Raw genomic sequence first — 13,180 nt, forward strand, 5'->3', positions numbered from 1 at the left:
GGGGCACAGCGTCAGCCCCGTGCGCGCCAAGGGGTGACCCTGACTCTGCCGCTGCTCGGGCGAGTAACTCGCTCGCAAGGCAAGAGCAACGCAGAACTGTTTGCTTGCATTGATCGCTCTTTCAGAGGCCATCGGAATCCATTTGGCAAATTGCCATCGTGGAGAGCAGCATACGTATCTGCAGGGTATATGTAAGGTACAACAGACACATCCTGCGCGGCCAGATCAGGTGCGGTTATTTTAGTTGCAGGTGACTTTGCCAATTTGTCAGTTTGCAACTAAATCTATGGAAAATGAGCACCGAGGAAATTTAAAACTACATTTTGTTTCCCAAATGTCAACTTTCTTCCACATATAGCTGCTGATACGGGATTTATAAACACCACGTGCATTGGAGAAAATAGAGCTGAGGAACTTGCGTGACACCAGTCCAGCTCGCGAACAAAGAGCAGGACAAGCGCGGGTGACGGGAAGGATGGGCACTGGCAAACCGTGAGGCTGTCGGGCGGCCCCAGGCTCCTGCCACAAGAAGTAAAGCAGGAAAACAGCACAGCACCCAGCGGCCGGCACAAAGCTCATCGGCCCTTGGGAGCAGGGAGCTGCCGTGGCCAGCCAGCCCCGAGCCCCCGGGCCACGGCCAGGTACCCAACACAGCCCCTGCCGCGCTGCGGCTGCGGGAGCGCTGAGCCGGCCGGGAAGGTGAGCCAAGGCTTCAGGCATCCCTGGGGCAGAGCCACGGCGTGTCCTTCCCAGAGAACAACAAAAACCCCCGGTGGCTTCCCCTTCCTCCTCCTCCTCGCTTGCGCCCCAGCACGCAGTGGAAACGCAGCCCCTGTGCCCCAGGGGACGCACAGAGGGCTGGTGCACCAGCACCCCTCTCCCCCATGCCCAGGCCTTCTTGCAGTCGGGTTTTTCACATACACCTCTCATTTTAGTTCTAGCAAACGTGGTCGTTGGCACTAGACACGGATGTCCCAATGTGATTGCAAAGGAAACAAAGCTTTGTCCACAGCTGCTTTATTTGTAAAACTCAAATGCAGACAGAAGTTCGTATTTCAAACAACTTCAAAATTCAGGTGATGGTCATATCCGCGTCAGATTTCCATAAACTCACATACGGACAGAGGCTATATATAGCGTATGTATATGTAGTTTCTGCCGATGGCATGTTTGCACACAAATGATAGAGAGGCAGAGTTGGTTCTATATACAAAAGCAATGTACTGGAGCATAAATGATGACAGAAGAGATGGAATACACTTGTTTAAACCAAGCTGTGTAGCAGAGAAACATATTGAATTTTTGTCATGTGGGTGGCTTACGTCGTGTTTGCTTTTGGCAACTAAGATGTTCAAAGAAACATTGATAAAATCCATGCACGCAGAGGAAAATGTCATTTTCATCACCGTTGCTCACTATCTTGATTAAACATAGAGAGAAATGACTTGCTAACAAGGCTTAAACTGGAGCTCGCTCTCCAGTTACTCCACGCGCTCATTTTGTCTCTACCAACGCGGGCGGCAGTTGGAGCTGAATGTCCGGCAGCCAGGACTCGGACACCTCCAGTGGTGCCCTGCCAGAAGCGCTGCGAGGAGCAGACGGGCAGCCAGCGAGCAGCGCAGGGGCCGCCCCGCGCACCCCCAGCCTTTGTGACCCCAACCTCAAGCACCAGAGCGCTGAGAAGCGGAGGAGAGCGAACAAAGCCAACCTCCGGCCCTGCGAGCGCAGCGGGGCTCGCGGCCGCGGGGACCAGCCCCTGCCTCACGCCGAGGCTCTGCGCTGGCCCCAGCCCAGGGGTCCCCCCGATGCCTGCGGCCCCCTCCCACACACGCTGCAGCCTGCACAGCTCTGGGTGTGCTGGGGCAGGTTGGAGCCACGCTGTGGACAGGCAGCCAACTGGAAAGAAAAACCAGCTTCAACCAAAGTCTGAGCTTCTCCTGCTGCTAACTGCTCAGTTAAAAACATACTGCTTGTGCCTGTAGCACTTTGATCTTCCTTAAAAAAAAAAATAATCCAAAGGCCTTGCTAGGTTGGAGACATTTGCTTCAAAATGCTCTTTTCTTTTCTCCAGTGACACAACGCACGGCATCTCACACCAACAGCCAAGCTAGACGTCCTTCCCGGGGGGTACTGATGTCTAAGCAGCACGCGAGCTGAGGTGAACCAGCTACCAGCTTCAGGGATCAGTGGAGCACTCTGCCTCCAGTTATTAAGTCCATAGATCCACCAATTGTATACACTTCATCTGTCCTGACTTCAAAGGGAACCTGCAGCCTAGAAGCAGAGCAGGCAATTGAAGAAAGAAGTTGTATTTGTAGAAAAGGGAAAGCACCTTGATGCATCAAATATGTAGAATCTTAACCCACTTTTTATTGATCAGCCCCATGTGTAACCTGCCAAAACACATGCACAAGCACAGTTTGTCCCTCACTTTTGCCACTCCTTCCCTCCCTGACTTTGACTCTAAGGAAATTAATAAGCAGCACTATCTAACTAGATCATCAGAAATGGTTCCCCTGGAGTAGCTCAGACCATCATGGGAACAAAAGTCAAGAACAGCGTCAAGAGCAGCCCAGTCCAGCTGGGTGAGTACTCTCTCAGGCAGCTTGAACATAGCCACCAGTTCGCAAACTATTGCATTTCTTCGTAGAAAAGGTAACCTTCTAGTGACCAACAGAAATACTGGGAGGATTTTTTTTTAAAAGACTATTATGAGATTCCTAAACCTGAAGGGGGGGGGTAATATGAAAATGTCTTTTCTTCTACACAAGAATAGCTGTACCATGTTTTATTGGTTTTATCATGTTTTTAGCCTGGTTTAGTGTTCAATCATCTGCATGGTCAGTTTTGGTGGGTTTGGTTTTTTGGTTGGTTTGGTGGGGGTTTTTTTGATGTTCAGATGGAATTGTCTCTTGCCTTGTCACTGGGCTCACTGAGAAGAGTCTAGCTCCATCTTCTTTATACCCTTCCCATGCAGGCAGGAACTCTTCACATTGTTAGAAGATTTACCATTACAGCATCTGGTTCTACTAGCTGAAAACAAAGCTATTGTTTATCATAAAAGAGAAAGTAGATTACCTACGTGGCTGACCAAGTTATTGTATGTGGCTGACCAAAGTTGCTTTGGTGGATGCAGTCAGCAGACCTGAAGGCATCCGGCTAAGACCAGGAAGACAAACTGGGCCCACACTGTCATCCAACATTTGACTAAAAGAGTCACTTTTCACTGACAACCATATTTTACTCCCATATGCAAGTCAATTCTGCAGGTTCAGATTTATCAAGAAGAGTTAAAACAAGGCACAGGATATCGCATCCAAGAAGCGCCACCTTTTTTTCTGAGCATGAGCCCACATATTTAGATGTTATCCTCATGTCATTTTACTAATCTGTTTCCTCAACGCAAGAATAAATTCCCAAAACGACGTGTCAAGTTTGTCATTTGGGTTATGTCAAAAAGCCCGCTCTCAAAGTTAGAGCTGACTGTGATTGCACTGGGGTAGGTGGACAGGAATAAATTCTGATTTCAGTAATACTAGGGAGGGAGAGAAATCTTACTACACATACACTGTCTCCAAAAATTATTTTTTCTTAACTGTGATGGTACACTTCTGGGAAGACTGCATTAAGGATACCTAAATTATTCTGACATGCCATTTATTATACTCAATTTTATTTCTACACAATTTGACAGAAAATAAGTCACTTTCATAATACAGTTTGTCATGAAAACTGCTTAGTAGGACACAAAAGAAGTAATATTACTTGGAGAAAGTCAGCAGTTATCTGCCTTTCAGCACTAGCAGTTACAATAGAAGAGGTACCATTATCGTATAATAGTATATTTTTGTAGAGGTAAGGGATTACAGAAGAAACAAAACTCCATAGGAAAAAAAAGCGTCATGCTGTTCCCTACCAAAGCTACAAAAACAAAGCAAGCGAGGAAAACAAGTTCTGCTTTGTTGAAGGTACAACATTGATATTTGAAGCCAAGAAGAGAAAAATCCAGAATTTCACATAATTCAGTTATCAGGCAAGTTTTAAAATGAAAAATCAATTTTATGTTTAACACTATTCAGGTATCATACGATAGAAGAGAACAATACATTCTCAAAACCGGAATATGAGTTATATCTTACCCTTATTGGTAATATTCCTTAAGTATGCTACTGTGCTATTTACAAGTGTTAAACCCCCACAAAATCTTTTTGTTAGGTTTGTTTTACAGCTAGGAACATAAAGGCAGAGCAGTTAATAGCCTGAATTCTAGAAACATACAGTCCCTAAAAATCAGGCCTCTCAAAATCAGGCCATTAGGTTTTCTTGTCCCTACACCACAAAGGAGCAAGTTTCAAATTCAGAGAAAAAGCTCCGAGTTTCCATTTCTTAGTTCTTAATCAGAATGAAAGACCCTTTCTTGTCTATTTTTGTCAGATCACATCTAGACAACTTTCTTTAGGCACAAGGCTGACTAAACTACAACTCCCTACCTGTTCCAACCCATATGCTGTGTCCTTACAAGTACCGATCAAAACAGCGTGTATGGTTGTGAAAAGAGAGGGTGCTGACGGAGATTAAAAATAATCAAGGAAAAAAAACAAAACAAAAAGAGAACAAACAGGAGGGAGAAAGTGGGTTCAGATGCAGTACCACTTAAGAAAAACAACACAGCTTGCCAAGGAGTGCCTTAAGCTGCTTTAGCACATGACAGTCGGTGGCTTCCAAACAAGCAAAAGGCTAACTGAAAGCAGCAGCTATTTAAGACAGTAAATATGCCATTGCATAATTAACCAACAGTCAAAAGCTTTACTCATTAGTTGTACAGTTTATTTAGACAAGACAAAAGTTTGCACAGTTTTGTAACTGTATACAGAAATGAAAACATCTGAAATATATTAGGTTTTTTCCCCCCGTATATTTAACTTTGTACTTTGTTCTTGGAAAAGTGACCTTTTTTTTTTTTTTAGGATTCGCGTTTCAGCAGTACATACGCTCCCATTACTGCCAGAAGAGCATACTGCAAAAGAAAATAGAGAATAAAGACTGATTATAGTTTCTCTTCATAGAAGCTCCGAAGTTACAAATTGTTCAAAGTGTGCCCTCTCCAACATTACACGTCCTAGATGAGTACACAGAGTTGTGTTCCTATAGAATTACAGGAATATTTTAATGTGATCATAAATACGCATCACAACCGTATACGCTTAAGTTACAAAATTCCTGTAAATTAGATGTTTTCAAATGATTACAAATACTAAGTTCTACTGGGTAACAGACAAGCTAAAATAAGCAAGAAAATACAGCTTATTTTACATTAGGTACCAAACCTCAGGAACAAGTTTATTAATGTATTCTTATACACAAGATTCTTGCTACCTTTACTTGCTATTTTATAGTTTTAAATAAAAGTATGCAAAATGTCCGTATACGTACCTTAAATTTTGGATAGTCGTTCATTATTATAGTTACCATACCAACATAAGGCAAAAATCTGTAATTGACAAAACAGATGAATATAAAATTAACCCTCAAATATCAAATGGAAATGTTTCAATGTTACTCAGTCTTGAATATTTTAGATAATGGATTTCAGAGGAAAAAAACCCAGATAGACAGCAAGAGCTTTAAAGACAATATGTACTTAATGAAAATTTGTGAGCAAGATCTATCAGTTTTCCCTCTCCTCCCGTGCTTCATCTTACTGCAGGTTATTTGCAGCATTAAAAATACACGTGGATCCCAGAAATGGCAAGTAAATATCATTGTAACAACGGGTACCCACAAGAGCCCAACATCCTACAACACAGGGGAGTCAGCTTTTCAGGGTCTCCTGTGGTTCTGCAGCTATAAAAGCCATGTCATCTAACACAGAAAGGATTTCAAACTAATAGGGAAAATATTTAAAATTAGCATTTAACCTCGTCTACCAGCATTAAAGGGTTAGAGGGGCACTTGTTCTTTTTATTTAACTGGAAGGCAGGGAAAGAATCTAAAAAAAAAATCAAGCAAGTAAATATTCTTGCGGAAAGGTATTTTGTACTGTTATGTAAGTTAACCCTATATTTATGAGAACATACGGAACTCTTAAATTAGGCAAGAGAATACACAACTACTTAGCGTGATACAAGAAGTCCTACTTTCCGCTGGGTTTGGCCTATGACATTAATCTTAGCTTACTGAACAAAGCAGAACTTGGATCAAACTCCTCACGGCATCACTAAGACTCTCACAGCCCAAAAATACTCTGCCACAGACTCTAAGCAAAAGCATTTCAAATAAGAACAGCGTAAAACAATCATATCAATTTTTTCCTTAATTAAAAATTTATTCAAGTTATTTGAGAACAAACTTAGATTTCATCTCGACTTGGGGAAGAGTACAAAGTCAAAAGCTCAAGCCTCGCATAGAATTCCTGCGGAACGTGGAAATAATTTCCTAGTAATTTCTAGCAATTACAAAGATAAGTTGGTTAATTTTTTATTTACTGGTGAATTATTTGTTAAATGTGCTGTTTTTCCAAAAAATTAATTTCCACTCTCCACGTCAGCAAGAGGACTACAGAAAGCAACTTTTCCAGGTAAAGTAGGTTTTTTTAATTATTATTTTATTTAAGAAATTAAAACCCCACCATACCAAATCTAGTTTGTACCAACAGCGGACTGATTTAAATTCTAAATTTTCTATTTTAATTACGAAGAACATAGACATTTTGCATTACTTACCCTCTTGCTCTTCCAACAACATCTTTCTTCTCTAACCAGTTCTGACCTTCTTTGTACAAGCCTCTATCATCAACTTCATTATTATCACCTTTAGTCAGAAATTTGATGTTCCCATTTTCTCTAGAAGGCAATGAGGTGATACTCTAAATACCACTTAATTTAAAATCCTCAATTAATATCTACAAAGCACAATGAAGATGAAAAGCGCTACAAGATTAGATAACAATGTTTACTTCCAGTCCTGCTTATTTAACAAACACCATTAAATCATTAACGTTACAGACTTTACTGACACAGTCAATAGATTTTAACAAGAAATGTTTTTTAAAACACTCTAGATTGTCATTTGATGTAAGCAATTACACAATGGACGTGAAAGGGAAATTGTCCATCCAAAGCAGGCGCTAAACTTCCTCAACAAAAGCAGCACATGCCTATCTAGGAAAAAAAAACCCCAACCCTCTGCATTTTCAACGGAACAGAAATACTGAATAATACTCTACTAAGAGGTAGGGGGGTTTGGTTGGTTGGTTTTTTTATGAATTGTGGACTATAAGATCCTGTGAAGTCATCACACATTAGAGAATGAATTTAACTGAATTTAAATCACAATTTCAGATGACGTAGACCCTAAAAATCTTCTCTCAGGAAAGAAAGAGAGATAATAAAAGAAAATTCCCCTCAAGCATTGTGTTACGATCTATACAATTGTTTAACTCCTGGTAATCATATTTATGTCAAAATAAAGTTTTGTCCTTCTTTTGACGGAAGTCAGCATTGAAGATCCTCTAAAGTAGCTGCAAATCTGCATCAAATTCAGTATTTTGTCACAAACACTGCAACGCAGTTTTAGGTCACTCGTTACTTGCTAAACAATCTAGTGAGTTCCAGGCAAACCCTCGCTTACGTTTGATATTTATTCATGTGGCAAATACAAAACCCCCAAACACGTAAGCAGTCTTTAAATAACATCAAGCGGACAAAACGTGATGGGGGCGTTTAGGGGACTGTTGGAGAACCCCAAGCGACAGAAGCTGCAGTAGGTGGCAGGGTGGCACTGCCCCCCTCGCCCCCAGATGAACGCCTGCAGAGCTCGGAGAGCCTGGCCATGCAGGAGGCTCAGTCCTTCCTGTAGGAATTGAAGTTTAAAACCCTGAACACGCCCAAATCGCAACCTTTCCCCACTGTTTCAGATGAACGGTGTCTCTTATGCTACGTTTTGAACATGATATGCTTTAACCTCTGCTGTTAGAAAACCTGCCCTGTTTCGCTCCCTTTCAAACATTAGGCCTATGTGCAGGTGATGCATGCAAGACTTTGGGTCGACACTCCCATTTAAATAAAGTTATTAAGTTTACAGCCTTCCAAGTGATTTTGCTCAAGAAGCTGCTAATTGCAAGTAATGATATCAAGAAACAAGGAGTTTTTATGAAGACAAATTAGGTATTAAAAAAAGAAAAAGAGGTAATTCTTGGGCATATGTATTTGTTTCAAAAATGCACTGAAGAACAGATATTACTCAAAAAGTAAAGACCTTCAGTTCATGGCCAGGACCTCCTGAGGAGCAAACGTGTCAATGCTTGCCACCTCCAGGTTAGCTTTTCGCTATGCAGAATTAGAAACAGAATTGCCTCTCTCTTGTTTGAGAAGGAACTGTTTATCATACCAGGCATATGCAATAAAGGTAAACCCAAGCAATCTACCTGCTGCTTTTCAGCATGAATTGTTGTTGGCATTGTGACTAACAGACACAAAAAGAGTAAGAATCTCTTCTTTCATTCTGAGTCAAATCTCTGTTTTCTGGAAAACTTCAGTTAGCAAAGATCACATACTTGTCAAACTTCATCGGTACTTCTGATTCTGAATCTTCACCTTCTTTCAGAGATTTGCTTTTAGAAGTAGCTATTTCTCATAACCAAAATCCCAGTTCTAAACCAGTCAGTACAGAAGCAGATTCTGCTCCCAAACATATTGCTACTGCTGGCCAAAATGACACGTACAGCTTGTGTTACTGGACTCCTCCTTGGCATAGGTTTACCTACTTCGAGCCTGAGCAACTTTGCTGAGGGACAAGTCTCGGTCTCAAGAAGTGCGCCCCAGAATTTGGGACAAAAGCTGATCACATCCTAGAGATGAGTTCTATCTTACAGCATATCCTCAACTTGCTTTTTTCATAAAATACTACCAAATTAAAACGTAAGTGAAAGTCACAGTGAAGGAAACTATATTTAGAAGCAAGGAAAACGCCAAGTTGCATTACTTTTCATGTATTTTGATTACTCTGTGAACTATTGGAATGTCTCTGCCTTCGACTTTAAAAACAACTATTTCACCAGCTCTGATTGGGTCATCATGGAAATTCGTTAAGAACAACAGGTCTCCCCTGTGAAAAGCTGGCTCCATGCTGCCACTACAAACAAAAAGAAAGAGTTTATTAGCACTGGGGTAAATGAAAGAACCACCATGAAAACAAAGAACATTTCATTCTTACAGATAAACTCAGTTTTAACTGAAATCTGCAGCTTCGCCCATTCAGTAACATTACACGGACATTTAACAGAACCCAGACCTCACTAAGTCCCAAGCTGAGCCAGCCTATAGAAGACTTTCTTACCGCCTCAATGAAAGAAAGCAAGAAGCGGTATAGAAAAGTAACAGTATTGTAGCTATGATAAAAGGAACAAAATGAGCCATTCTGGTTAAGAAAACCAATCCGTTAGTGAAGAGCCAAAAAATGTTTCACAGTACAACAGGAAGTACTTCTATACATAGAAAGAGTTTACTTAACATGAGCAAGAGTTATGCTTACATCAACGGTTACTGCGAGTGATCAGAAAAGCCATGCCTTTTTTCAAAGCCAGGCACAGTATCTTTTGGTAACAACCTTTAAGGTAGGATTCCAGATCCCATCGCTAATGACATGAACAGACAATTGCCACTAAAATACTGTTATTCACTGCGTACATTCCTAGCTGACACACATTCAGTTTCTGTAAGGCTGAATCTTCCATGAACATGTGTTTAACTTCATGCGTTTGATCTGCACTCAGGGATCTGCAGGACTGGCTCTTTACATATCAGAAGTAAGATACCACTGAGAGAGAAACAACGCACCCATATAATTTACTCATAAAAGGAGTTTTACTGTAATACAATTTTAAAATAAATATACATATGGTGAAAAAAAATAAATAAAAAAGACTTGAAAATGTTCAATGGCTTCAGCAAGTGCCACGCATTTACTTGTTTTCTTCAGGAGACAACAGAAGTTTCACAGGATTACACGTATTTCTATTAAAGCAGAATTAATTTTTTGGAATCCTAACACCTATCCAGGGATTACTATCCCTAGGTAGCAATATATGTAAGCAATCTTGAGTAGTTAATCTGTTCATTAAGTGGACAAACCTAGATTTTCAAAGGTTTCATGTGTCTACTGTTTCTACGAACTTCTGTGAAACTAGACTGCAATTACGAAAGCGGCCTTTGCTAAGTGGCCGAAAACAGAGTTAGAAGAAAATAAGTGTTTGAGTACTTCTTTAAGTAGGTGAGAGCTCAAACTCCAAACCTATCCAAGGGGGGTGGGGAAGAGACAAAGGACAAAACAATATTTGGACTTTAACAAAAAAGCCTTTACGCTGACTTACCTGAGCACCACAACAATAGGGCTTTCACTTCCAGTAATGACGATCAGCCCTTTCCATATCATAAGGGCAGACGACACTATCATAGCAAAATTTAAGACTTGGTAATACAGCTATATAAAACAAGAAAATTGTTTTTAAAAGTTACTGCGCTGTATTTAGAAGCACAACACAGAGTTTCAACCCATATGCAACACTGAATCACAAGCCCGACACGTGGACTTTTATGCTAAAATCATATTCCAACAGAAGCCTCACGGAGCAGATTGCCGTATCGGCAATCCAACCACACAAACCATACCGCAGCATAAAGTTTTAATCCGTTGTGTGCCTCGATCTTGGCTTACTACGCCTGTGCAATACTCCATTTGTTAGCGCTAGAAACTAGTGAACTCACTGGCAAAGACTTCTAAAATATAGGAAGCTATAAGACAAATGATCAAATCTATTTTGATCACGCATCCCTGACTCCTACCTGAGCTCATAAGTATCCAAAACACACGTAAGAAATACTATAATATAACATCGTTGTTTGTTTAAAACCAGCAGCTGCGGGGGTAGAAGAGAGACAACAGAGGATAACGTCCTGCTATTGTCAGGCAGAAATTTCTTATGTGGAAAATCATTTATCGATTTGAATAACAGTCTTCCCCCAAATTCTACTGCTTCTCCAGCCATTACAGCAGTGGATATGTTTTCTTCACACTATACCTTTTTCTTTTTTTCTTAGCAACATACAAAGATACCCTGGTGGGAAACAAGCCTGCCCGTCTCCACGTATCACGTGGCTTACCGATGTAAAATACGGCACCAGAAACGTCCAGACCGTCAGTCTAATTTGAAAATACATATGCTGGGATTTTCAGGTACAGGACCAACCGAACTTAGCATTGGCCAAGCTTCAAAATCTGCTCTGAAGTGTTTGTTTGGGTTCTTTGAAATGACTGATAGATACGACAAACACGCCAACCAAGGAACTTTCACAGCCTGGAACCGGGTTTGTCACCAGCCTCGTGTTCTCCTTTCCAGGCGCTCATCTGCACAATCGCACAGTAAAGATAAAATCGAGACACCTATTTTGAACTACGAGAGTCCAGACGCGGCACCTCCGGCACGAAGCGGATTACGGGCAGGAACGCCAACAGCGGTCTCCCCGCGTTAAGCCCCGGAGCTCGGCGCCCCCGGGCAGCCGCAGCCTCCCGCCCCCGGAGTCGCGCCGCCGGGGAGGCCGGGAGGAGAGCGGGGCTGCGCACAACCCCTCCGGACGGGGCACAGCCCGGGCGGTGGCGGAGCGGGCCTCCCGCCGGCAGCAGGAGCGGACGGCCCGGCTCCCTCAGGAGCCCAGCCGCCTCCCCGAGCTGCGAGCCCCGGCGCCCCGCACGGCTCGGGACCGCCGGCCCGCCCCGGCCGACTCCGAAGCTCCGGAACCTCCGAGCGTTCTCCCAGCCCTCGGCCCGCACGCCCCGGGACCCCCCCCCCGCCTGGCCGGCACCGGCAAGCCCCGGCCGCTACCTGCCGCTTGTTCATGCGCCGCAGGTCCCCGAAGAGATCCATGGCGGGGCCCCCGGGACGGGCCGCACGCTGCCGGCGGCGGGAAGCTACCGGCGCCCTCCCGGGCGGCTCCTCAAAAGGGGGGCGCGGCGATAGACACCCGCACCCCGAGCCCCCGCGCTGACCGCTAGCCGCAACTACCGCCGACCCGGGGGAAGAGCGGCGCGGGCACCCCCTGTGCTCCCCGGGAGTTGTAGTCTCCCACTTCCCTCCGCTCCGCTCCCACTCGGTGGGCCTCAGCGGCCGCTTGGACTACAACTCCCAGCATGCAACGCCGCAAAGGGCCCTGAAGGCGAGGCCCCTCGCCTCCTGCCCGTGGAGATGCCCGACCGACTTGCTCTCCGAGGGGGCTCTCCGAGGGGGAGCCGAGACCCCGCGATACGGCGGAACGAGCCCAACTCGTCTGTGGAGCAACACAGCGGCGGCACCGGTCTCCCGCGCCACATCCTTTGGATCAGGCGGCTGCCGGCGAGCTCTCTCCGGGGCCGTCGCTGCGTGTGCGCAGCTCATTGGCGGGCCGAGACGGGGCGGGAAGAGCACCCCGATGGGGCGGGGCCGCGCGGAGGGGCGGGGCCAAGGGGCGGGGTCGCGCTGGGGGGCGCGCGGCAGGGTGAGCGCGCGCTGTGCCTGGCCGCCGGAGCCGCGCGGGCTCTGACAGGGGAGCCGCCTCCGAGCGCTCGCAGCCGGGGCGCAGCAGCTGCCTCGCTGGCTGCGGGAGGCGTCCGCGTCACCTCGCGGTTTGCTCGCGGCCTTGAAAAGGGAGGACCGGCGGGGCCTAGGCGAAGCTGCGCTTTGAGGGGGCAGCGGCCCGGTCCTTTCCGCAGGCCTGGCTGCCGACAGGAAGGAGCGCGTTGCCGGTCAGGAAATGGCTGGCGGCACCTCGGTGTGCCCCTCCAGCTGTCCGGCACGGCCCTCCCTTCGGCCTGCGGCCCACGGCCCGCGGCGCCCCTGCAGCCCCCGCAAAATGCCCGGTACGGTCATTGCCCCGCTGCGAGGGGGCGCAGCGATAAGGAATGACTGGGGCGGACGTGGGGGAGGAGGGTACGCAAGAGCAGACTGCAAGGTGGCTAGGCTGGAAGATTTCTGAATTTTCTTCGTGTAATTAAGATTTTAATTAAAAAGATGTGGGACAAAGGTATCTATTCCTTGAGTGGGATCTGTCCACTGACGTGTCTGACAGTTTCTTGTCCAGCAAAAGGTGTTCTGGGTTCCCCTGGAGCAGGTTTTTCATCCCATGCTACTTAGATTCTTTTTAAAAAAATA

General features: G+C 45.0%; 1 protein-coding gene across 2 annotated transcripts; it reads right to left on the bottom strand.

The window, feature by feature from the left end:
- Positions 1-3,643: 3,643 nt before the first annotated feature.
- On the bottom strand, positions 3,644-12,132 carry SEC11C (SEC11 homolog C, signal peptidase complex subunit). Of its 2 annotated transcripts, none has more exons than XM_054809955.1 (6): positions 11,879-12,132; positions 10,370-10,445; positions 8,983-9,132; positions 6,723-6,842; positions 5,434-5,491; positions 3,644-5,017 (listed from the first exon to the last, which is right to left on the bottom strand). In XM_054809955.1, the coding sequence occupies exons 2-6, from the start codon at positions 10,429-10,431 to the stop codon at positions 4,964-4,966; spliced, it is 444 nt and encodes a 147-aa protein (XP_054665930.1). In that variant the 5' UTR covers positions 10,432-10,445; positions 11,879-12,132; the 3' UTR covers positions 3,644-4,963. The 2 variants fall into 2 exon arrangements, with proteins under 2 accessions (XP_054665930.1, XP_054665929.1); XM_054809954.1 differs by having other exon boundaries at positions 10,370-10,479; positions 11,879-12,129.
- Between the last annotated feature and the right edge of the window lie 1,048 nt (positions 12,133-13,180).

This window comes from Grus americana, chromosome Z (genome assembly GCF_028858705.1).
Source record: "Grus americana isolate bGruAme1 chromosome Z, bGruAme1.mat, whole genome shotgun sequence".
In the NCBI taxonomy this organism is placed as follows: domain Eukaryota; kingdom Metazoa; phylum Chordata; class Aves; order Gruiformes; family Gruidae; genus Grus; species Grus americana.